This window comes from Mus musculus, chromosome X, assembly GCF_000001635.26.
Source record: "Mus musculus strain C57BL/6J chromosome X, GRCm38.p6 C57BL/6J".
Classification (NCBI taxonomy): domain Eukaryota; kingdom Metazoa; phylum Chordata; class Mammalia; order Rodentia; family Muridae; genus Mus; species Mus musculus.
Window position 1 is genome coordinate 48,654,213 of NC_000086.7, and position 22,967 is coordinate 48,677,179.

The following is a 22,967-nucleotide window of genomic DNA, read 5'->3' on the forward strand; positions in this document are numbered from 1 at the left end:
CTCTGTAGTAGAAAGCCCTGGTACTTAACAAACCTCAAAACCCAGTCCATGATTTAAGTTCCAGGTTGTTCTGTTGATCACATTTTGCCTTTAGTATTTCTGTTGGGACTGAATATCATAAATGTATACAGAAGTATTGGTTACATTACTTCTATAAAAAATTCAGGGATAAAATGCGAAGGGACCATGTTTTTCTTTCTGCTGTTATCAGTTTCATAGAACAGCTATTTATTATTTATGGGACACTTTTAACTGCTACAGGGAAATTATTGTTATTCCTAAGTACTGGCACTTACAAACAGATAATCAATACAGCCTAATAAGTGATAAACTCAGAAATCTATGGTAGGAAATTATAGCCCACACTTGAGAAGTTTGAAATAAACTCTCGGGGGATATCTGTAAATTGAAGACTAATAGTTCCCATCTATTGTATGCTTTATTGTATGACAGGAGCTGTTCTAATGAGACTTACATGTATTCAGACATTGAATTCTCCCCATTATCCCATAAGATAGATAGTGAAGCACTGAACTTCACGATTAGCAAGTAGGAATGCTGCAATAATTCAGACCTTTGGGTTATAGAAGCAGTCTTAATTAACTAATATACCTGGCACTTTTCTCATTGGTGACTGTAGGTTGGTTGGGTTATAAAGCGTATTGAGGGTTGTACTGAGATGGTTGGAGATACTGAAAGCGTTAACCGGGTTCCATTTGTAGTTTAAGCAGATCACTTTGTCTTTGTGGAAATAGGATCTAAGATAGTGGTTCTCCATCTTGAGTGCACATTGGAATCGCTAATTTCACAGCTCCCAGGTTTGCCTTAGATCAGTCAACTCAGAACCCAGGTTATCAGTATTTTTAGAATTTCATATGTGATTGTATGTTCATTTAAGGTCGAAGACCACCAATCTAAGGGGATAAGGGTGGAACAGTAAGTGTGTCTTCTAAATGTAACTTGCTTCAGAACTATCGGAATTAATTTACCATGTCAAAAATGGGACCTGAGAATTTGTATTTCCAGAAAGGTCCCAGGTAGTAGTGATGCTGATCTGATTGACTTAATTAGCCATTGATCTGGAGGTAAGGTTGTTGATTGAAAGTCTTATATTATCTGAGTGATGAAGGATGAAGGCCTGAACCTCAATATGACTGAGGCAGAAGGATGGGACAGAATTGAGACTAATTTAGTTGATTAAGTCAGTACAGTTTTGTTGAGATGATATAGAGAGGTACAAGGAAGAGAAGGTGTCAAAGATGACTTCCTGGATTTGGTGACCACATGGTGACATTTGGTGATGATGGACAAATCATGAGAACAGGGCTCAGAAGTTAAAAGAGCATTGGGTACTCTTACATAGAACCTGGGTTCAGTTTTCAGCACATACATATCAATTTATGACCATTTTTAACTCCAGTCCAAGGGAATCCCAATACCATCTTCTGACCTTTATGGGTACCAGGCATGCATGTGATATACAAACATGCAGGCAAAACATCCATACATATAAAAAATAAAATGAAAAATTAAAGAACAGATTTTGCAAGAGACATGGTTTTTGTTGGTTAGTTTGATATGTATGGGGGAACAGCCGGTGATATTCAGGGACAATAGTTCTAACTTGGGGGAAGTTTGTGGTTGGAGGTAAGCCTCTGTGGGACCATTCGCATACAGTCAGAGAAGGTAGAGTAGTTCACAGCCTTTTTACTTGCTGAGGATGCTAAGGTACTATATAATTGTTAGCAGTAAAGTCTTGTTACAAACTGTAATCTCCAGAGAAACAGTGCCCCAGGCAGTCACTACTTCTGTATAGTTCTTTAGGATCCTTTGCATTCCTATGCTCTTTTTTCCTCCCTTTTTCTACATTCCAGATGTAGTGAAAGTTGTGCCTTCTGTTTTCCCCACTCCTCTTCATTCTCCAGATCTCCTATCTCTTCCCACAAAGGCCTTTTCTGACCATTGTACTAGGTTATATATGCAGGTTTTTTTCTTTTTTCTTTTTTAATTTATTTTTATCTTTCTAAAATTAATTAATTGAAAAAGTATCTTGCTACAAAGCTGAGACTGGTGTGAAACTCACTATTTACCCCACACTGGTCCCAAATATACAATTCCCCAGGCTATGCCTTTTGAGTGCGCAAGAAAGGTTTCTTATAGTCCCTGTCATAGTATTACCTAACCCCACACATTCTTTCTCTCTCTCAATATATATTTAAATCTTCCCTGAGAATAAATTCACATATTGTCAAAAATAATTTATTCAAAATGATATGTAGTAGACAGTATTATAGTAAACATCAGTGATATATGCATAACACTTGGTCAATTTTAGAACATTTCTATCACCTGAAAAACGATTTATATACCCTGTACACCACCTCTGTTTCTCCCATCCATTTAGTCCTGAGTAAATACTAGCTTGCTTGCTTCTTTCTATCAATGTCTGTTCTAGATATTTCATAGAAATAGAACCATATTGTATGACCTTTTAAATTGGTTTCTTTCAAGTAACATGCTTTCAATGTTCATCCATACTAGCATATATCAAGTCTTTGATTCTTTTATTGCTAAATAAAACACTAAACTGCATAGCTACATCACATTTTATTCATATTTAGTACATTTCATTGGATTTGCTTTTACTGGTTGTCTCAGTAAAGTTTCATGGAAATAGAGATACAAATATTTCCATTTATTACATTTCCAGGGCAGTTTATTTACTAAATCACTTTATTTATTACACAGCAATAGATAACTTATATAGTCCATGCTCCTATAGAATGTATGTTCTAGTGAGGCTGACAAACAAGTACACAAATTAATATAGACAGGCAGATATTGGTAGATATTAACATATTGATACATATATTTTTATATATTTAATGCAGAGCCCTGTTATCTGTGTTTACCTGCAGAAGTTGTTTACACACAATCTGATTCTTCAAATATCCTGGGGATTTATAAAGATTCAGATAAGTCTTAGAACTGTTAGAGCATCATACTATTTTTGTGTGTCTTTATATTCAACAAATTTATATTTTAAAAAACTTTAATGTTCCAAGATCTGTGAGGTGGTGGGGATATGAAGGTGAACACGGCAAACACTGTTCATCCCCTATTGGAAATTCTATTGTAGTTGAGAAAGATAGACAAATAATTTTAGAAAGAATTAAAACTATGTGGAAAATAACAGCATATTGAAATAGCAACTTGGTGGTCTGAATTTCTTCAGCTAGGCTGCTTAACAAAAGCTTCCGGATAATTTGGATGATGGGAAGGAGATGGCCATGTGGAATAATTCCATAAAGAGCAGATTATAAAGGGTCTAACTGATTTGAAATGGGTTTGACATATTCAACAGTTAAAAGGATTATATGGCTGAGTGTGGCAAATGAATGAGAAAATAATAGGAAATCACTCTGCAGCGAGGAACAGGGCCTGAATCATGTAGGATCCTGTGGACCACTGTTTGTTTCTTGAGATAAGGCTTCTCTGGCTGTCCTGGAACTCCCTCTGTAGACCAGGCTGACTTTGAACTCACAGAGATCTGCCTGTCTCTGCCTCCCAAGAGCTGGGACTGAAGGTGTGGGCTCACCTCCCCCCCACATACACACCAACATGGCATGATTTAGAATTCCTGAAGATTGATTTTAGTTTGTAGGTGGAGATTGTTGGTCAGTTAGGAATATCATGGTGACTGAGATAATGATAGGTTTGGATTATCTCTGAGGTCTCTTGTCATTTGATCCTGTAATTTTAGGTTATCTGCATGTCAACTTTATTTTGGCCTGAGTCCTTCAGATTTTACTGGAGGTAGAAGCATATTACCAAAGGCTGTGTATAAGTAGTAACTTTACTATGTTGTTATCTATCCCCCCCCACCCCAGTGATTAATAATGACACTAATTTCTGGGATCTTAAATGGCAGGATGAGAAAAGAGCCACTTGTAAATCTGGCTTCTCATATTATTATTTTATTAAAATATGTCCATTTCTTAAAACAGTGGTAAAATTCATTTCACTAATGAAAAGGCAGAACTACATTTTTCAGTATCTCACAGAACGCCCAACATATTGTCATGACTTAATAGATAACTGTCTATTATATACCACACATGGCAGAATTCAGCATATGACATCAGCTTTTGACCTTCCTATGTCATCAAGTTCTTGAAACCACTTGGTGCATAGAGAGCCCTGCCGTATAAATCAGGGCACCAAAATGCAAAGCAGTTCCTATTGTTCCTCACACACCATCCTCAAAGGATTCACATGAAATGTACCATGGAGTCATGGCGCAGACTAACCCCTTTTTTTGGGTCTCCTATCTGCGTGGAACGGGTCTCTGGTTGCAGGTGGGCGAAGGAGTCAGCGAATGACAAACAGATGCGACACACGAGAGAGTGAGAGAACGTATTGTATCTGAGGGTAATGCCACAAAGGGAACACTAGTCTTATACAGAAAGCAAAGGGGTAGGATGCCATGGCAGGCAAAGTACATTGAATTTATCTGACACAAAACAGAGGAATGACTTCAAAAGGACTTACTGGAGCCAGGTAATGTTTACAGTAAAGATAGAACAGCCCTGCCTAGGGTCAGCTAATGACAGGTAAGGATTTCACAATTTGTGCTACTCCTTTGAGCCTTGTGAAAGCTAGCACCAGGGGGTTCTGCTCTAGCAGACCTTCTCATGAATAATGCAATATCCCAACCCCCCTATTTCCCAGGCCTTGATAGATTCTTCCATGAGTGTAACTTGGCTGTTATTTTAAGTATCTGTGAGGAATCTCCATTTGTCAGAAGAATTCACCAACTTGATTCTAATATGCAATGTAGCCTGCTATACCTGACTGTAGTGAAGATTCTAAGTATACTTTGTTAAGCTTGCTCTCAGATTTCTAACTCTTTTTTTTTTTTTTTTTTTGGTGTTTGGAGACAGGGTTTCTCTGTATAGTCCTGGCTGATCCTGGAACTCACTCTGTAGACCAGGCTGGCCTCGAACTCAGAAATCCACCTGCCTCTGCCTCCCGAGTGCTGGGATTAAAGGTGTGCGCCACCACGCCTGGCTCAGATTTCTAACTCTTATACAGTAAAATACTGTAAGAAATCATGCAAGACCCTCCACGATATTGCAGGGACAAATCTGGGCCATTCTAGCTATGGGAGTGCCAAGGTTCCAGGAGGCTGAGTTTCCTTGAAACTCTTTGCCTCAGGACTGCTCCCAGGTTTTTAGGCCTATCAAGTGAGTCACTTACTGGAGTGGATGTAGCAGAGTCACACTAATTTAAAGTAAAAAAAACAAGAGCCAGAGGAGGAAATAGCTTTCTCCAGTCCTTATTCACATCCCTGGTTTTCTTTATCCCTTTTATAACTTCTGGATATAATATGTGTCAACATATTAGTATCTACGAAAATCTGTCTATAAAAATGTGTGCAGTTGCTCGTCAAGTTCACTAGAATATGCATTCCATGGTGACATGGACTGTATAACTTAGGTATAGCTGTGTGTCTTAAAAGAACAGTTAATCTTTTCCAGGTTTTGTGGATCAGGATTGAGACGCAGCTTCATTGAGTGATTCAAGATTAAGGTCCTCTAAGAGGTTGTAATCCATATTAGCTAGGGCTTCAGTCATCCTTTAATGGGGCTAGCATATTTGCTTCAAAGATGACTAATATGGGTGTTAGTTAAATGCCTCACTTCTCTATGATGTAGTCCTCTTGTCATGGTATGACAGCTGGTTTCTTTCAAAGTAAATAATTCAATAACAGGGATAGGTTACGGTCTGTTTTGGTGACACATAACAGTCCTGATATGCTATAGTGTGAAGACTATACACGGGCATGGATGGCTAGGGATAGGGACCTTTATGTGTGCCATCACTTTATGTAGCTATCTCTCTTACAGCAGACACTCTCCCCTGTTCTTCAGTTTCATTACACTTATACATATCATGTACTATGATGTACTTGGATGAATTATCCGCCATTATCATCTCTTATTCCTGTTCTTCTCCCTCAGAACTCCTTGTACTACCCAGCACCTCCTATTTGTCTTTTTTGCTTGTTTGGGACACATTACATTTAAATGCTGTTTTGTTTTTGTATTTTGTTTTTGTGGTTTTTTTTTTTTTTTGAGAGAGAGACAGACAGACAGATCATATAGCCTAGCTTGGCCTTAGTGTAGCTAAGGATAGCTTTGAACTCCTGATTTTATTTCCTCTGTTACCAGAGTGCCATGCCTAGCTCTTATTTACAATTATATTCCCAGCACTAAGAAGTATGTGTTGTAAATGGTGGGTATTCAGTAAATAGTTGTTGAATAATGAATGGTTTGAATGGATTTAGACTACAAAGTACATCTTCAGAAAAGAGACTATTCGTAGTAGCGATAGTTGCCGGGATGGCCATGTAAAATGGTTGTCAAGTGTAATCAAAGTGTAATGCGCTGTTTTTGCTTATGTCTTTACCTCAGATGTGGAAGCATGAGGGATTTTTTGCACTCTATAAAGGATTTTGGCCAAACTGGCTTCGACTTGGACCCTGGAACATCATTGTATCCTTTTAGAAACTGAGAATGGAAGGCAGTGCCTCAAATTGTCAGGTGATGCTAGGTTATGGGAAGAGAGATTTAATTATTAAATCCTTTATGGGCAAGTAAGAAACTCCAGCATCCCATTGGAGACCACTGTGAATGGAATCAAGTAGAGATACAACTTTCTCTTGGAGGCAAATATACATTGAGAGGGACAGAAAAGATGAGCCAAACATTCCTCTCTAAATAAAAACATCCGATGAGATGGCTCAGTGGGTAAACGTCCTCGCCTCTATATCTGATGACCTGAGTTTAATCCTGGGGACTTGTGGTGCACGGAGACTACTGGCTTCTGTAACGTTGTCCTCTGAACTCCATATACATGATGTGGCATGTACATGCCCTCCCCACTCCCCAGCAAATACACAAACAAGCAAGTAAGCAAGCGGACAAGCAAATAAATGTAATAAAACAAAATGTCAACCACAGCCAGTCTTAAAAGGGCTCTGAAATTTTTTAGCAATATCGATGGAAGATACTCACAGGAATGTCCATGCTATTGTGGCTGAGATTTCTTAACCTATAACTATGAAACCCAAATAGCTGGAAAATACTAAGAGGACACAAATCATTGATAGTATGAAAGAATCCACAGCCAAGTAGAGATCTTTTGCTGTGGGTGAATCTCTCTCTTTCAGATGTGTTGAGTGCCTCCCATGTACAGAGCCATATGCTGGATACTGTGTGTGGTGCTGTGTGTGTACCTGTGAGCTTAGCAGGGTTGAAAAATAATTCACTGCCTTTCTGGAATCTGTAGGCTGAACAGGCCTTTATTTGGAATTGTGTATAAGAGCTTTTCTAGCACCGAGGGGTGTGTGTGTGTGTGTGTGTGTGCATGCACGTGTGCGTGTGGTGTGCTGTTTGCTTTTGAATACTCTTATAATGTGTTTTCATTGCTAAGTGCTCCCGATCATAATGGGTACATGGTAGGTACTCAACATATTTTATCTCAAGAAAGGCCTTTTAAGCCAATTCCCTTTAGACTAAGTGAATGAGGAGAACGAAATGCACAATTTTAAAACTGGGCTTAGCTCTCACTCTCCACCCAACGATCTTCCATAACTCATTCTTCAGTTTTTTATTACCTATGAGCAGCTCAAGAGGCTTCAGATCTAAGACCTGGAAACCCATCAGCCCAGCCCTGCCACCGTTTCTACCGGTCCTCTTTGTGTTCCTGATGTATTTTGACAAAGATGTTTGTGTTTACAGAAGCAGCGGGCTGAAGAGTTGTAGGGTGACTGAAGGTTGTTTTGCATTTGTGTTGCCTCTTCCCTGAGAGGAAGTATCGACTTTGAGAGTGTGACCCCAGATTGGTGTCTTCTGTGAAGATGGATACTGGTGGGTGACATTCAAAAGGGCCTTCTTTTCAACTGTGAGTTAAACGTAGTTGGTTTTCCCCAGACAGGCTACAGCAGCAGGCTACCAGCACAGTTCCTGCTATGTATGCTTTTGACCTTGGTTCTCATTAAAGTATTTATTGGTTGAATCATTTTGACTTTGTCTTCATTTACTCTCCTTTCATAACTCTCTCTCTTTTTTTTCTGGTGTGTGTATGCGCCCCAGAAGCAGCCAGTTTTTTTAAAAGATTTATTTATTTATTATATATAATAAGTACACTGTAGTGTCTTCAGACACACCAGAAGAGGGCCTCAGATCTCATTACGGATGGTTGTGAGCCACCATGTGGCTGCTGGAATTTGAACTCGGGACCTCAGGAAGAACAGTCAAGTGCTCTTAACTGCTGAGCCATCTCTCCAGCCCCCATCCTTTCATAACTCTTAAGCTGCATTCTCTAGAATGTGACTCTGAAATGGAGACTGGACTCCTAAAGCACATTTATGAAGGTAGAACAGGTGTATTGTGGTTTTTGCAAGGGCACTTGTCATCATGATGCCACGCCCTTTTAAATATTGGGCCCATGGTTCTTTCCAGAATATGAAACAATCAAGTGGATCTGCAGAACAATGCTACCCAGGGCTGACAATTAGAGCCCTGTGCTCAGAGTGAAGGTCTTCCTAATTATCCACTCATGCGTTTGTTCAAATGTTTATTGTGTGGCTATTATTTCCTGGATGTTGGGGATATGAAGAATGAGGCTGTTCTTTAAGCTCGTTATAGTAGAAACTGGCTTGAGAGTAAACCATGACAGGAGGTTCTAAGTACCAGGAGAGGAAGGAGCTGCAGGAGGATGGAGGAGAAAAAGCCTTAGAGGATTTGCCAAAGCTTCATAGTGGAGTTGACATTTAAGCTGAGTGAAAGGAATAGTGGATGTTACTATGTGGTTAAGGCTGGATACATCTTGACAAGTGTTTTACCAACATATTTCTGCCATTAGAGAATCATAAAGAATGGTTTTATTGCCCTAAAAATCCTCCTAGCCCTTGGCAACCAGTAAGACTTTTACTGTTTCAACGGTAGTGCCTTTCCAGAGTATCACATAGTTGGAATCATATAGTAGTCTTTCACATGGGCTTCTTTTACTTAACAATGTTCATTTAACTGTCCTCTGTGGGTTTTTTAAAAAGATTTATGTATTTTTATTTTGTGTACATGGGTGTTTTGCCTGCATTGTATGTCTATGGAGCACCTGTGTGCCTGGTGTTTCTGGAAGCCAAGAAAGGGTGTTGGATACCCTGGAACTGGAGTGACAGAAGATTGTGAACTGCCATGTAGGTGCTGGGAACTGAATGTACATCCTCTGCAAGAGTAACAAGTGCTAGCCGTCTCTTTGTTCCTGTTCTATGTCTTAATGGCTGCATATCTCATTTTGGTTTAGTGCTATATTAGACAACATTTTGCCACTGTGACAGAATAGCAGGGAAACATAAAGGAGGAGAGGTTTATTTTGGCCCATGTTTTGAGAAGTTTTAGTTCCATTAGGTGAAATGACCATGCTTTGGGGTCTTTGATGAAGCCCACTGTGGCATAAAACCATAGAAGAAAGCCCACCTACTTTGTAGTAGCCAGGAAGCAAGGAGAAAGAGATGAAGGGACCTTTGTACCAATATTGCCATCAAGGGTGTACTTCAGCGACCTATTTCTGGCAACCAGGTCCTACCTCATTTTCCCCTACATCCCAGTAGTATCATCAGCCAAGAACCAATCCCTCAGCACAGAACCCTTAAGGGGGCAACCCTTAAGATCCAAGCCTAAATGGTGTTGAGTAATACTCCATTTCCTCTGGTGTTGGCTGTTTATCCATTTACCCACTAAAGGACATTTGGTAGCTTTCAAGTTTGGGCAATAATAAAGGAGTGGTAAACATTTGTGTGTAAGATTTTGCATAGGTGTAACTTTTCAGTTTGTTTATGTAAACATCAAGAAACATGATTGCAGAGTGGTGTGCTAATTGTACAAGAAGTTGCCAAAGTGTCTTTTTTTTTAGTGGCTGTACAGTTTTGCATTCCCAGCAGCAAGGAACAGGAGTTACTGTTGCCCAGAATCCTTCCCAGATTCCCTGGTGTAATTGTTTTGACACCCAGTAGGTGTGTAATAGTTTTTCCTGGTTTATGTTTATTTTGCTGTTATTTTAATAGTTCACATTTGGTTATTTTCAAGCTTGTTTTTTGAGAACTTGGAACATGAACACTATGTATATCCCTCCTACTCTTCCTCCTGGCCATTCTGGCTCCTCCTGTGCCCCACCTCTGTGGTCTCTTAATCATTAGATTCCGTAATAGAAATCTATAAGTCATTTCCTTTCCCCTAGTGCCATTAACCTACCTTGTTACAGTTTCTTACAATGTATCATAGTGTATAACTTTACATTGTATTTGCGTGACCATTCAACTAGCATCTACATTTATGTTCAGCCTGGAATCTCTGTAGAGGAATTCTATTGATTTTGTTCACTACTGGATCCTTAATGCCTAGCAAAGTTACACACAGTAGATATTTGTTAAATGATGATGTGAATTAATCTGTAGCCAAAGGATGAGATAGAATACCCCAAAATATGGTAAAGGTTCAGAACATTGTATGGTGTATGCTAATTTAAATATTGAGCTACCAGATGATTTATGATAAGGATCACTTCAAATTTTAGCTAATACTAGAGGCAGTATTGTGATGATTTTAAGTACTGCCTGGATACTGATGGCTTCCGATGTACATCTCCAGCCCGTCTCTTTCCCCTGACCTGAGGACTTGTTTTATGTATATTTGCCATCACCACATCTCTGATTAGAGAGGGAGGGATGGGGAGAGAGATTTCAGTGATTTATTATATGCCAGATACTGTTGTAAGTATAGTGTATTTATAAAACTAAGTCCTTACGAGCCCCCGTGAGGCAGGCACTAACTAGTCTCATTTTTCAGAATAGAAAGTGACCTATATGAAATTGAAGTACTTGGCTCATTGAAAGTAGCAGTGCCAGAATGGTAAGCAAGGTCTGGCTCGTGAGCCCATGCTTATTATCACTATGTGAGCTGTATACTACGTACCTTAAAGTTTATAGCAGGTGAGCACTAACAAGTCTGATTCCATTAATTCCTCGATACTTACGGCACCATTTGAGAGAAGGAGGTCAGTAGATTTTTGTGATTCGTGATTCTTTGACACTTACATGTGACTCTGGATTTCGATTGCTTTCTCAGAGACTGTGACTATGTCTATATAATTTCCCTGTTATTTTTCCACCTTCTACAACTTCCCTTTGTTGGTCTCTCTTCCATTACCTCCATTGTTACCCTGTCCCTTCTTCCTCCAGTCTAAGCCAGCACAGCTCACAGTGGGCCACACTGCAGGGTTCAGATGTTTAGAATGGGGAGTTACTATAGATGAAACTTTGAAGTTTTTAATTTGGACATGGGGCTAGAGTTCTAGTCCTCTCTTCCAATGTAAAGTTGTATTTTGTCATAAAATTTTAGGACAAATGATTAAGCTGTTAAGTACCTGATTATAAATAATTCTCTGTTCACTAAGATTTTAATTGCTTCACTCCCCTCTAGTAATGCATTACATATAAGCTAGAGTAAAAAGTTGCCTTCCTAAGGCCAGGTGTGGTGGTGTGCATCTTTAATTCAAGGAGGCAGAGGCAGACTGTATCTGTGAGTTCAAGGCCAGCTTGATCTACATGGTGACTTCCAGGACAGCCAGGACTACACAGTGAGACTCTGTTACAAACAATCAAAACCTGCCTTCCGGGAACTCAGAATTTAAGAGCGCTTGCTGCTCTTGCAGAAGATCCGGATTCAGTTCCTAGTACCTACACAGCAGCTCACAACTGTGTAACTCCAGCTCTGAGAGATCCAGATGGTCTCTGCAGGTACAAGGCACACATGCAATGCATATACATACACACAGACAAAATAGCTATATGCATAAAAACAAATCTTTTAAAAGGTTCACTTTCCTTAAAAAAAAAAAAGACACCATTCATGACATCCCTGTTAGAACTGTAATAATCATTTCTAGTTTTAGTCTAAAGGGTGCTTCTCTCTATTCACTGTCTCAGCATCAGACTCCAGTTGGCTGAGCTGTGCCTTACTCATTCTAAGCACTTTATAATGCATCTATGTCCCTACCACTTAGTAAGAACAAAGTTTAATGTCACTGTATTTAAGATTATGAGTGGACTTGGTGCTTGAAACTGTGAGGTATAAAGAGCCACTTACTCTGAATCAGTTTTTCACACTTGAAATAATCTCATAGCCATTCAGATATAATTTATTGGTTTTTGCATCTTGTCCTTTCCTGAAGCAGTCCCAAGCTGATAGGATTTTCAATTGCCTTTCTGTGTGAAGTGTTTTCACATCTGTTGACTATCTCAGTGAACAAATTTATAAAACTGCATTTAACAGTTTTGTCCGGCAGTGCAGCCTTTTACAGGACCTGAGATAGCACTGTCTCGGTGTATTTATCAGCTGTGTAGTGCCTTAATGTCAACACAGTTGAGACAACTGGGACCAGTGCACAGTTATTATGGTGAATGGGAAGTGGGATTAAATTATGGGATCGTCAGGCAGCGTATATCAAAAAGGAATAAACGTATGTGGAGTTTCCTCAGGCTTTTCCACCCTGTGGGATCTTACTTCCTCTGGTACTCCGGAGCAAATGAAGCCTGCCTGCCTGCCTGCCCGCCCAACTATAAAGGAGCAGAGTTTAAAGCAATGGGGGTGCTTTGTAAAGACAGACTTAGCCCCTTAGCAGCTGTAGCCTTGGTTTCTAGGCTTCCCCGTGGGAGGCCTGCTTGAGCCCAGCAACTGATTGTGATCCTGACAGCTTGTAAATCTAGGGAGCATATGGCTGGAGAGCACGTTAAACTCTCATGCACCTTATCCTGCCATGCCTGAGCCAGCAGCCAGAGCACACCTCTCCCTTTCAGTAAGAGGCTCAGAGGGGGCTGGTGAGATGACTCAGTGGGTAAGAGCACCCGATTGCTCTTCCGAAGGTCAGGAGTTCAAATCCCAGCAACCACATGGTGGCTCACAACCATCCGTAACGAGATCTGACTCCCTCTTCTGGAGTGTCTGAGGACAGCTACAGTGTACTTACAATAAATAAATAAATAAGTCTAAAATAAAAAAAAAAAAAAAAGAGGCTCAGAGGACTACAGCGTCTTGTCTCATCTTCATCTGCATCAAGAATCACCTCCTAGCATCTGTGTGTAGATGCTTGACTCTCACTCTTGCTTAGTAGTCTGTGATACTGTACAAAGATTGCTTCAGACAAATTTGAGTGACAACACTGAAATTGATACCTGGATATCACACTGTGTTGTATTCATGGGATTACATGGTAAAGGGCTTTTTAAAAATGATGATTGTGCTCTGTAGTTCAGCTTTCTGAATTTCACGAGAAGGATTAGGCATCTTGATAAGCAGGACTGATCAAAGATTTCCTTTTGTTAAACCAAACCAGACCTTACATAAACTAGGTTTTCTTGGAATGTCTTATGTTTCAGCAACTTGTGGGCTTTTGTTTCCTTGAGATAGTCGTCCCAGTGCTGCCTGTCCTTGTGTGGTTTATAGATGATGTCCCTTAGTAGTCAGCCCATGGAAACATCACCTAAATCTATTTTGTTGTTCTTCTTGTTGTTTTTGAGACAGGTTATCTACATATTATTAGTTGCCCTGGAGCTCACCTTGTAGACTAGGCTGGCCTCAACTCTGCCTCTGCCTCCCTGGTGCTGGAATTAAAGGTGTGTGCCACCACACAGAGCCTAAATCTAAATTCTTATCAAGACATAATACTTGTTGATTTATTAATGCTGCTTTGAAGACTGTATAAAATTCAGTAATTGAACAGAGGCACATTAGAGATTTATGCACAGGTTACTTATACTGATATGATAATGACAAATACTAGATTCAAACACAACTGTAGGAAGTAATTAAAACACTACATATTCATTTGTTGAAAACACATATACATACAGCTGTTATGCTCTTGAAGAAGACACAATGACATAGGAAAATATGTATAATATAATATAAAGTATAAAAAACAATGGAGAATAAAAGTGGTCATCTCTGGAGGGTATAATTATAAGTACCTGAACTATGTTCAAAGATTTCTAAAATGAGTAAAAGTTTTAATAAGAAAGGGTTAATAAATATCTTCCACAAATCAGTGTGTACCTCTAAAAGAAGTCCCAGCAAAGATGCAATCTTATAGCACCTCCCTCTTAAATGTTTTGGGGATAGACGGGTGGAGAGATATACGATTAATGAGAGTTAACATTTGTAGGTACCACCTCTGAGTTGGTAAGATTGAAGAAATAGCAAATGAGAATTCATGGAAGAGGTGATTCCAGACTGCTCTGTAGCCTTTGAAGAAATAGCCAGGAAGGTACTGAAGTTATCACTCAGTGTTGAGTGACAGATGTTATCTCCAGGAATTGTAGTCTGTCCTGGAGTACATTGCTGTTGATCTTGCCCAGGTGTTGACATCTTATTCCTTCTGATGTTTTCAGAGTATCTCTCATGCTTGCTCATTTCAGTAGTCTTCAGATTGGCCAGTTACCAAACTTGCTGCAAATGAAATCAAGCTCATGACATCAATTCTCCTTTGAGTCAGTTAATACTTCATCTAGGGAGAAGCTATCCCAAGGCCAGCTCTGGCTGGCCGACTTCTAGAGATGAACTGAAAGGTCATGTAAGAGTGTCGGCAGGTCAGGACAACCTGCCTTTACCAGTTGTAAAACACTCAAAACACATCATACAGAAGGATATGTGATTGCATGTTCTTGAGAGAAGTCCTGCAGCTGAAACAAAAATGTGATATGCATTGGTTTAGTTTCTCAAGGGTTCAATATGAAATTTGATCGTGAGACAATTTTTACAACACATTTACAGTAAGCTGCTCTTGGAAACTGTGAATGTAACTGATAACTCCACATTAATTGCGTCAGTGTCTTAATATCTTTTGGATGTTTTGATCAGTTGCTGAATAGAAACTGGCTTCTTTGTAAGTCTGTGGGATAACATTGGGTATATAAATAAAGTCTGTTTCCTCTTCTTTGTGAACGAGCCTTCATCAAAGGGAGCCACTAATTTTTGCATAGCATTTGGAATCTCTGGTCTGGAAAGCTTATTTATCATAATGTTTTTTTTTTTTTTTTTTAAAGATTTATTTATTTATTATATGTAAGTACACTGTAGCTGTCTTCAGACACTCCAGAAGAGGGCGCCAGATCTTGTTAGGGATGGTTGTGAGCCACCATGTGGTTGCTGGGAATTGAACTCAGGACCTTCAGAAGAACAGTCGGGTGCTCTTATCTGTTGAGCCATCTCACCAGCCCCTATCATAATGTTTTTAATTGTAGTTCTCAAACCCAAGTGTGTAATACTAGAGCCTTGTCTTGCTCTTCCTTGATGTTGCTAAGATATTAGATTTACTGCTTTTTTTGAACCTTGCATCTTTTATTTTGGGGGGATTTTATTTATTTTTATTTTATTTTATTTATGAGTGCTTGCCAGAATGCATGCCTGTGCACCACATGTGTGCAGTGTCTGCGGAGGCCAGAAGAGGGTGCTAGATCCTTGGGAACTAGAGTTACATTTGTGAGTTACCACGTGGAAGCTGGGTTCTATGGAAGAGCAAGCAGCCACTTCTCTTAACCACTGACCCACCTCTCCAGCCCCTCTTCCTGAGTCTTTTTTGTTTGTTTTGTTTTGTTTTTCGAGACAGGGTTTCCCTGTATAGCCCTGGCTGTCCTGGAACTCACTTTGTAGACCAGGCTGGCCTCGAACTCAGAATCCGCCTGCCTCTGCCTCCCAAGTGCTGGGATTAAAGGTGTGTGCCACCACGCCCGGCTTCCTGAGTCTTTTTTTATTTTTATTTATTTTTTGGTTGTTTTGAGACAGAGTCTCTCTCTCTCTCTCTCTAGCCCTGGTTGTCCTAAAATTCACTATGTAGACCAGGGCTACCTTGAACTCCTACATATATTTCAGAAACAGTATTGTTTATGTATTTGTGTAAGCCTGCATGTATGCTGAGAACCGTGTACATGTGCTCATAGAGGCCAGAAGAGGGTGTCGGATCCCCCAGAACTGGAGTTACGGGCCATTGTTAGCCAACATGTGAGTGCTGGGAAATGGAAGCAGGTCCTCTGCAAGAACACCAAGTGAGCTTAACCATTGAGCCATTCCTCTAGACCTGTACATCATTAAAAAAAAAAAAAAGCTTATTCATCAGGTGGAGGTTTCACAGTTTTGAGCCAAATTGCCCTTGCCTTGTAGATCTTAATATCTGAATATGATAGACTCCCTTAAACATTTCACCTCCATGTTTCATTCTTTAGGATTCTCTTTAATGAAGAAGAAAACCAACCCTGTCTTGTAGTTTACTAGACGTCTTCACAAACAATATCTGATTTGATTCTTACCATAGTTACATAGGGTTGATCTGATTACCCCGGTTAAACAGAATAGGAGTTTTGTTTTAAGAGTTGTAACAAGCGGGGCTGGGGAGTTGGCACAGTGGTTAAGAGCACTTGTTCTTGCTAAATGATTCAGGTTTGATTTCTAGCACCCTTATGGAGGGTCATCATTTCCTTGGGCACCAGACACACATGTGGTGCACAGACGTACAAACAGGTAAAACACTCATACATGCAAAATAATAAAAATAAATAAAAAATAGTAAAGATAAATAACGTGGAGAATTAATGAATTAATCATAATTTGGACACTTATCTGTGGTTTCTCAGCTACAGGGCTGACTCAGAAATCTCAGGCTAATCCCTCACCCATCACCTAGCTTCTCCTTAGCTCCTGCTTTTCTTTTGTCGCTTTAAACACCTTTATTTCATTTTTTTTTTCTGGTTGAAAAATATGTGTGTATATTTATGAAGTACAATGCAGCGCTTTGATATGTTTATAATATGGAATGATCAAGTCAGGCTAGTTAACGAATTCTGTTCCACATAACTTACATTATCTTAGCAAGATCTGCCCTTTCCACCAAAGCCAGCTGTGAACACCAATTGAGAGGGAATTGCTTTGAGCCTGTTTTCAATTTTCCCCCAAATCCATTTTTATTTGTATTACAGCTAGTTCACAGTAACTCAGACCTAGTCCACTCAAGAAGCAAAATCTTTCTCAGGTGCAGGAACATAAAGTCTGCTGTCGTGAAAGCGAGCCCTATCCTCCTCTTAAGTCAGTACAGCCACAGAGCATCTTACCCAAGCAGGGGTTGATGTGTGGGGTATAGATCTGCAGGAATCAGGCTCTTTTTTAGATAGAGGATAAAGATAGAAAGGGTATCTTAAAGGGTGGAGAATAGCAAAGAAGTCATCATTATCCTCTGAGTGGCTGATGCAGGAAAGCCGAGAGTTAAGACTAAAGGAGAATTAAGAAAAATCAATTGAAAAGCATCATGTTGTTATGACATCCCACGGTGGCGAGGAGGATGGCTTCGGAATAGTAGTTCAGATTCGAAAGGATTACAATGGTGTCTTGGAATGAGCCTTTGCATATTAGTCACATGAAGCCATCATCTTAAAGATAGTGAAGGAATAACATTGCAGGGTGTTTAAAGTCTAAATCAAAGAAAGATTAACCCACAGTTTTACTTCCTCCTTGCCACTTTTGGTTATCAACTGTCTTTCTGGGACCTTATTAAGCTCAACGTTCTGAGAGTCATACTGTAGCCATCTGTGGTGGAGACCGGGAGGATGAGGAAAAAGAGGAAGGTAGAGCATGCTTCCTGAGTCCCTGGACAACCCCCCTCCCAGTTCTGCCCTTGACCCTTGCTGCTTCTTACATGATTGAGTTTCTTAGGAAAATACACATCTCAGAACGAGTTCAATAAAAAAACAAAACAAAACATGTAGTTCTGAGGAGCAAGGTGGGCTCACTTGAGAGCTTGGCAGTGCCTACCTTGGTACCTACCTCCTTTCCCTCTTTCTTCCTTTACAGTGTCTCAATTTGGGGTTATGTACTGTCATCAGCAAGTAGCTGTTAAGTGACCTAGGCGGCAACAGTGGGGAAGGTGTAGCAAAGAGTTAAAAAGGTGGTGGACGGCGTACTTATAACAGAAATGATCAGGAGAGAGGGAATTTACTAAAGAAACATAGTTTAGAGCCACATGACGACAGACAGACATTGGGTTCTATAATCTAGGTTCCTGTATTCAATGTGAACTTGCTACATGTAAACTGTGATATAAGTTAGGGAAGGTGGGGACTCCGAAGAGAGGGATTGTTGTAGTCAATCACTAAAATAAATAGTTAAAAAGAACTGCATCACTAGTGCTGTGCTGTCTTGTATGGGGCCACTACCTACTTAAGGCTCTTGAGCATTGAGGTGTAGTCAATTTGAAGTGAGATGTTCTCTAAGAGTAAAAATTCATACCTGATTTCAAAGACTTGGCGTGAAAAAAATGTATGGTAATTTTCATATTGATTAAATGTTGAATCAATATTTTGAACATGCTGGATTAAATAATCAATATTAATGTTTAATGTGATGGAAATGTAACTCTGATTTGATCAGTATTACTATACACTTTAAGTATCACATTGTACCCCATAAATATATACAAGTAAAATAAGAATTTAGAAATCAAAGCTGAGATAAAAAACCCTTAATTTTGCCTCTTTCTTAACATGATTACTAGAATATTAAAATTGTGTATGCTCCTTACATTATATTTCTATTGGACATTTCTATTGGACAGCATATATCTGGTATAATCAAAAATAGAATCTGATTTACAAACACCCTTTCAGCAGTATACTCCTTGAAGCGAGTATACCTGTACAGTAAACATGCCTATTTCCAAAGGACAGGAAGGATTTGCAGGTGTAGAAACTGATTAGAGATGAAAGTCAAGAACCAGCTTCATTTGCCCCATTCTGAAGGTGTAAGATGAAGGAGGTTGGTGGTCAGTTTGCTGAGGGAAGTTCTCACATTTTGGGGGGTGTCATATTATCACCTAGCTGGGATCCAGAGTGGGAAAGGGAAAGGCATTTTGAAACATTCCTTCCTTACCGTCTTAGCCATCGAGCTCCGGATGGCTGATAGTGACGATGTGATAGGCGCTTTCTCTGGTCCTCTCTGGACCACGATTCCTGGCTGGGAGAAGGAGGAGGATTGAAGTGAAGAACTTTTTCACTCCCAGGGCCATGTGGTAGAGCTGCTGCCGAACCTCCCTCTGCCAATAGGCATAGATGAGTGGGTTGAGTAGGGAGTTGCCAACTCCAAGGAGCCACAGGTACTTTTCCAGCACTTGGTAAAGGCAGCATTTGTGGCAGGCCACCTGCACAATGCTAGTTATGAGAAAGGGAGACCAGGACAGAGTGAAGCTCCCAATAAGAACAGCTATAGTACGAACAGCCTTGAAGTCATTGACAGACCGTGGGGGCCGATAAGCTCCGGCCATGGCTCCTGCATGTTCCATCTTCCGGATCTGCTGGCTGTGCACAGAGGCAATCTTGAGCATGTCACAGTAGAAGAAGACAAAGAGGAGCACAGCTGGGAAGAAGCCAGCACAGGAGAGGGTCAGCACAAACCTTGGGTGAAACACAGCAAAGAAGCTGCAGGGTCCATGGTAGGTGGTCTGCTGGAATATGGAGACTCCGAGTGGGAGGAAGCCGATAAGGTAAGATACCAACCACAGTCCTGCAATGCATGCTCCAGCCACAAGCCCATTCATGATCTGGAAGTAACGGAGGGGCTGCTTAATGGCAAGGTATCTGTCAAAGGCAATCAGCATGACGGTGAGGACAGAGGCAGCTGCAGAAGAAGTGACAAATGCCATCCGAAGGCTACACAAGGTCTTCTGTGTATGCTGAGCAGAGCTGGAGAGCTGGTCTGTAACTAGACCAGAAATAGCCACGCCAATCAAGGTATCAGCCACGGCCAGATTCAAGGTGAAGCAAAGGCCAACACCATCATTCTTGTAGATTGATAGCAGCATAGCCACAACTACCAGTGCATTAACAGCAATGATGAGGATGGTTAGGACAGCAAGGATCACTCCAAATGAGAAGGATGACTCCATGGTGAGGTAGCAGCACTTCCACTTACAAAGGCATGCTGGATGGCGAGCTCAGATTCTCATGGGACAGGATTAGATGTGCTATAGGCTCAGAGTCACAGCACCGTTCTGGCCATTACTGGCAGGCCAGTCTGGCAGCTTGCCATCTTTGGTTTCCTGATGTCATTAAAGCTTACTCATCCTCTCCTTTTCAGTCCTCAGCCTCCGGCTTTTCTAGCTCTCTGAAGGCAGCAATCTCAGAACAAATCTGTCCCCAGGCCCCGAGCTAGTCCCTCCCCTCTACTATCCAAGTTACTAGACAACTCCCAAGTACCTGGCACACACTGTCCATAGGGGCCCCCTCCCTTCATTGATGCTTCAAGGGCTATGAAAGGATAGGGACTTTTCGTCAGGCTTCCTGTCTGACAGGAGATCTAATTGACTCTAATCATACTTTTCTCCCCCCCCCCCAGCTCCGTATTCAACATTATACTTTCATTTCTTCCTATGTGTCAAGTGCTAGATTAAAAACTAATCTTAATTAAACATTTGCTTAATAAATAATTCTCAGTTACTATTATGATTGCTTTTAATCAAGCAAAATGATCATAATCAGTTGAAGTGAAGTGAAGCAGATAAGCTATTTGAGGGGCTCAGCATCCTTTCAGGGGTGTTCCCACACATTTAAGCTTTTTCTTTTCTTTTTTTTTTATTCCCAGCATGTCAAAGGCCAAGTCTCTCAAACAAGATGCACACCTTCCCTATTTCTTCACCTTTGGGTATCAGTGCATTGATTCAGAAGGACAGTAAAGACAAGGCAAAGAATTCTTAATAGCTACCATTTGGTTTAGTAGAGAGCCAATTTCCTATCTCTGTTGTTTCATGGGTACAGTGGTTGGTAATTGTTTCCATATTGGTGGGCTCTATCTCTGGTCAGTAAGGAATGGTTGGCAGGTTTGTTAACTTTTATCCTGTAGACCCAGGGTTATCTCTGAGGAGAAGAGGTGAGCTCAGCATTTGGCAGTGGAATTTTCCAGGGATAGAGCTCCTGGGAGTTAGGTCAAAGGGTGAACCAGTTGCCAAAGCAGATGAGATGAGTACAGAGAGGCCAGCTGTGGAAGTCAGTCCACATCAGGTTGTATATCCATTTACTCGGGTCCATTACAACTAACCTTTTGCCTCCCCGCTGCTCTCATCTTGGATACCAAGAAGAGAGGGGTGGGAAGAAGAGTGGCTAGAAGCTATTTATTCAATGCAGGTGAAAGCACAGATGGGGAAGGTGAGTGCTTTCAGCGAGAGAGCGCAGAGCAAGCTGCAGAGAGGGAGCAAATATCAGGATGTTTTGACAGTTGGAGAGGGCTTTGGGCGGATGTCTCTCCTACCAAGGCTCAGAGAAAGCCTGTGTCAGGAGGAGTCAACATTGTAATCTCGGTTACTTTCATTTAGGAGGCTGATTGGAATCTGCGCCAATCCTGGACTTAATTTGTGCTTTTTGCTTCCAAAGCTTTTGCCTTCATATGTAAACTTGGACCTTTGCAAGCTCATGTTCAAACTTGTGAGGACCTGGAAGGCTTGTTACAACAAGATTCTGTTCCTGAAATCAGATTCTTGATTCAGTAGGTCTGAATGAGCCTTCAATCTGTAATTGTTTTTATTTTTATTATTTATTTATTTATTTATTTATTGTGACAGCATTTCATTTTTCCCAGGTTGGTCCTCAAACTCACTTTGTAGCTGTGAGTGACCTTGATCTTTTAACCCTCTGGGCACTTCCTCTACAATGTTCAGATTGTTGGTATGTGCCACCAAATACAATCTGTGCAGTCTCGAGGACCAAATATGGGCATCATATATACATTCCAGGCAAGCTCTCAATCGACAGCTATATCCACAGCTCCTGAATAAACATCTCTAAGTTTATAGTCACTACTGTTGCTGGCTAAAGAACTACTGCTGAATAATAATATTTTTCTGAGACAGGGTCCAGTTCTGTAGCCTAGGTTGGCCTGGAACTTGGGGCAATCTTCCTGTCTCAGTTTTTTAAGTGCTGGGACTACAGTCATGGGCCACAGAACCTGGCATTAGAGCAATGATTCTTTTTTTTTTGTTTGTTTTTAGTCAAGATATGTAGCCCTGGCTGACCTCAACTCATTATGTAGACCAGGCTGGCCTTCCACTCACAGAGATCCATCTGACTCTGTCTCCTAAGTGCTGGCAATAAAGGCAAGCACTACCATCCCCAGCAGAACAATGATTTTGAACTTTAGCTGTACTTTGGAAGTGCCTGTCAATTCCAAAAACATATGGTTGTCTAGGTAACACACAAAAGGTAGTCTGGGGCATGTATCTGGATTCTTAAAAGGCAATTCAGATACTTAATTAGGACTGAGAACAACTGTTTAATACCTAAAACATAGGCTCCAGGGGTAGAAAACTGGGGAGCCATACTCCTGAGTTTGGTTGGACAGATGGCTTCATCTTTAATTTTACCTTTGTTATTTCTCCCCTATTTATTCTGGGGGAAGATACTCCCTATATTGCAGGGTTGTGAGAATGGCAGAATGAAGGCTACATAAATTGTAAAAGGTTGAATGGGTGTTACTGGCCTATAGTATCTGTTAGTCATATGAATACAATGTTAATAGAAATGTACATCTGAGTGGTACCCAAAGCGTTGGTAATTAGGGCAAAAAGAAAAATATCACATGTTTTCTTTTATGTAGCATCTATCTTTAAACCTCCCCTTCTCTCTTTCTGTGTGTGTGTGTGTGTGTGTGCGCGCGCGCGTGTGTGCGCGCGCGTGCGCATGCGCGCTTTGTATATGTGTGTTTGGGAGAAAGAGGATGAGCTGGAGGGAGAGGGTAAGTAAGGGAGGGGCTCGGAGATGAATAGGAGCAAAGTGCAAAGATGTACATGTCTGAAAATGTCACAGTGCAAACCAATAT

The 22,967-nt window shown here is 40.6% G+C and overlaps 2 protein-coding genes across 9 annotated transcripts in view; one reads left to right on the forward strand and one right to left on the reverse strand.

Annotated features, from left to right (window-relative positions):
• Slc25a14 (solute carrier family 25 (mitochondrial carrier, brain), member 14) overlaps nt 1-8,086 on the forward strand; it is a 38,881-nt gene extending 30,795 nt beyond the window's left edge. For 6 of the 8 annotated variants that reach the window (NM_001359136.1, NM_001290703.1, NM_001166450.3 and 3 more), the window contains 2 exons: nt 6,477-6,557; nt 7,671-8,086. In NM_001359136.1, the coding sequence (NP_001346065.1) occupies nt 6,477-6,557; nt 7,671-7,712 (123 nt within the window). In that variant the 3' untranslated portion in view covers nt 7,713-8,086. The remainder of the gene's footprint in view (nt 1-6,476; nt 6,558-7,670) is intronic. The other 2 variants (XM_006541446.2, XM_030251273.1) reach the window with 2 other exon arrangements.
• A 5,680-nt stretch (nt 8,087-13,766) lies between these two features.
• Nucleotides 13,767-20,266, reverse strand: Gpr119 (G-protein coupled receptor 119). Its single transcript, NM_181751.2, has 2 exons — nt 19,035-20,266; nt 13,767-14,803 (listed from the first exon to the last, which is right to left on the reverse strand). Exon 1 carries the CDS (start codon nt 20,044-20,046, stop codon nt 19,039-19,041), a length of 1,008 nt encoding a protein of 335 aa, NP_861416.1. The 5' UTR covers nt 20,047-20,266; the 3' UTR covers nt 13,767-14,803; nt 19,035-19,038.
• Between the last annotated feature and the right edge of the window lie 2,701 nt (nt 20,267-22,967).

Coding starts and splice junctions, on each gene's coding strand:
- Gpr119 (NM_181751.2), bottom strand. CDS start 20,046: ATGGAGTCATCCTTCTCATTTGGAGTGATCCTTGCTGTCCTAACCATC.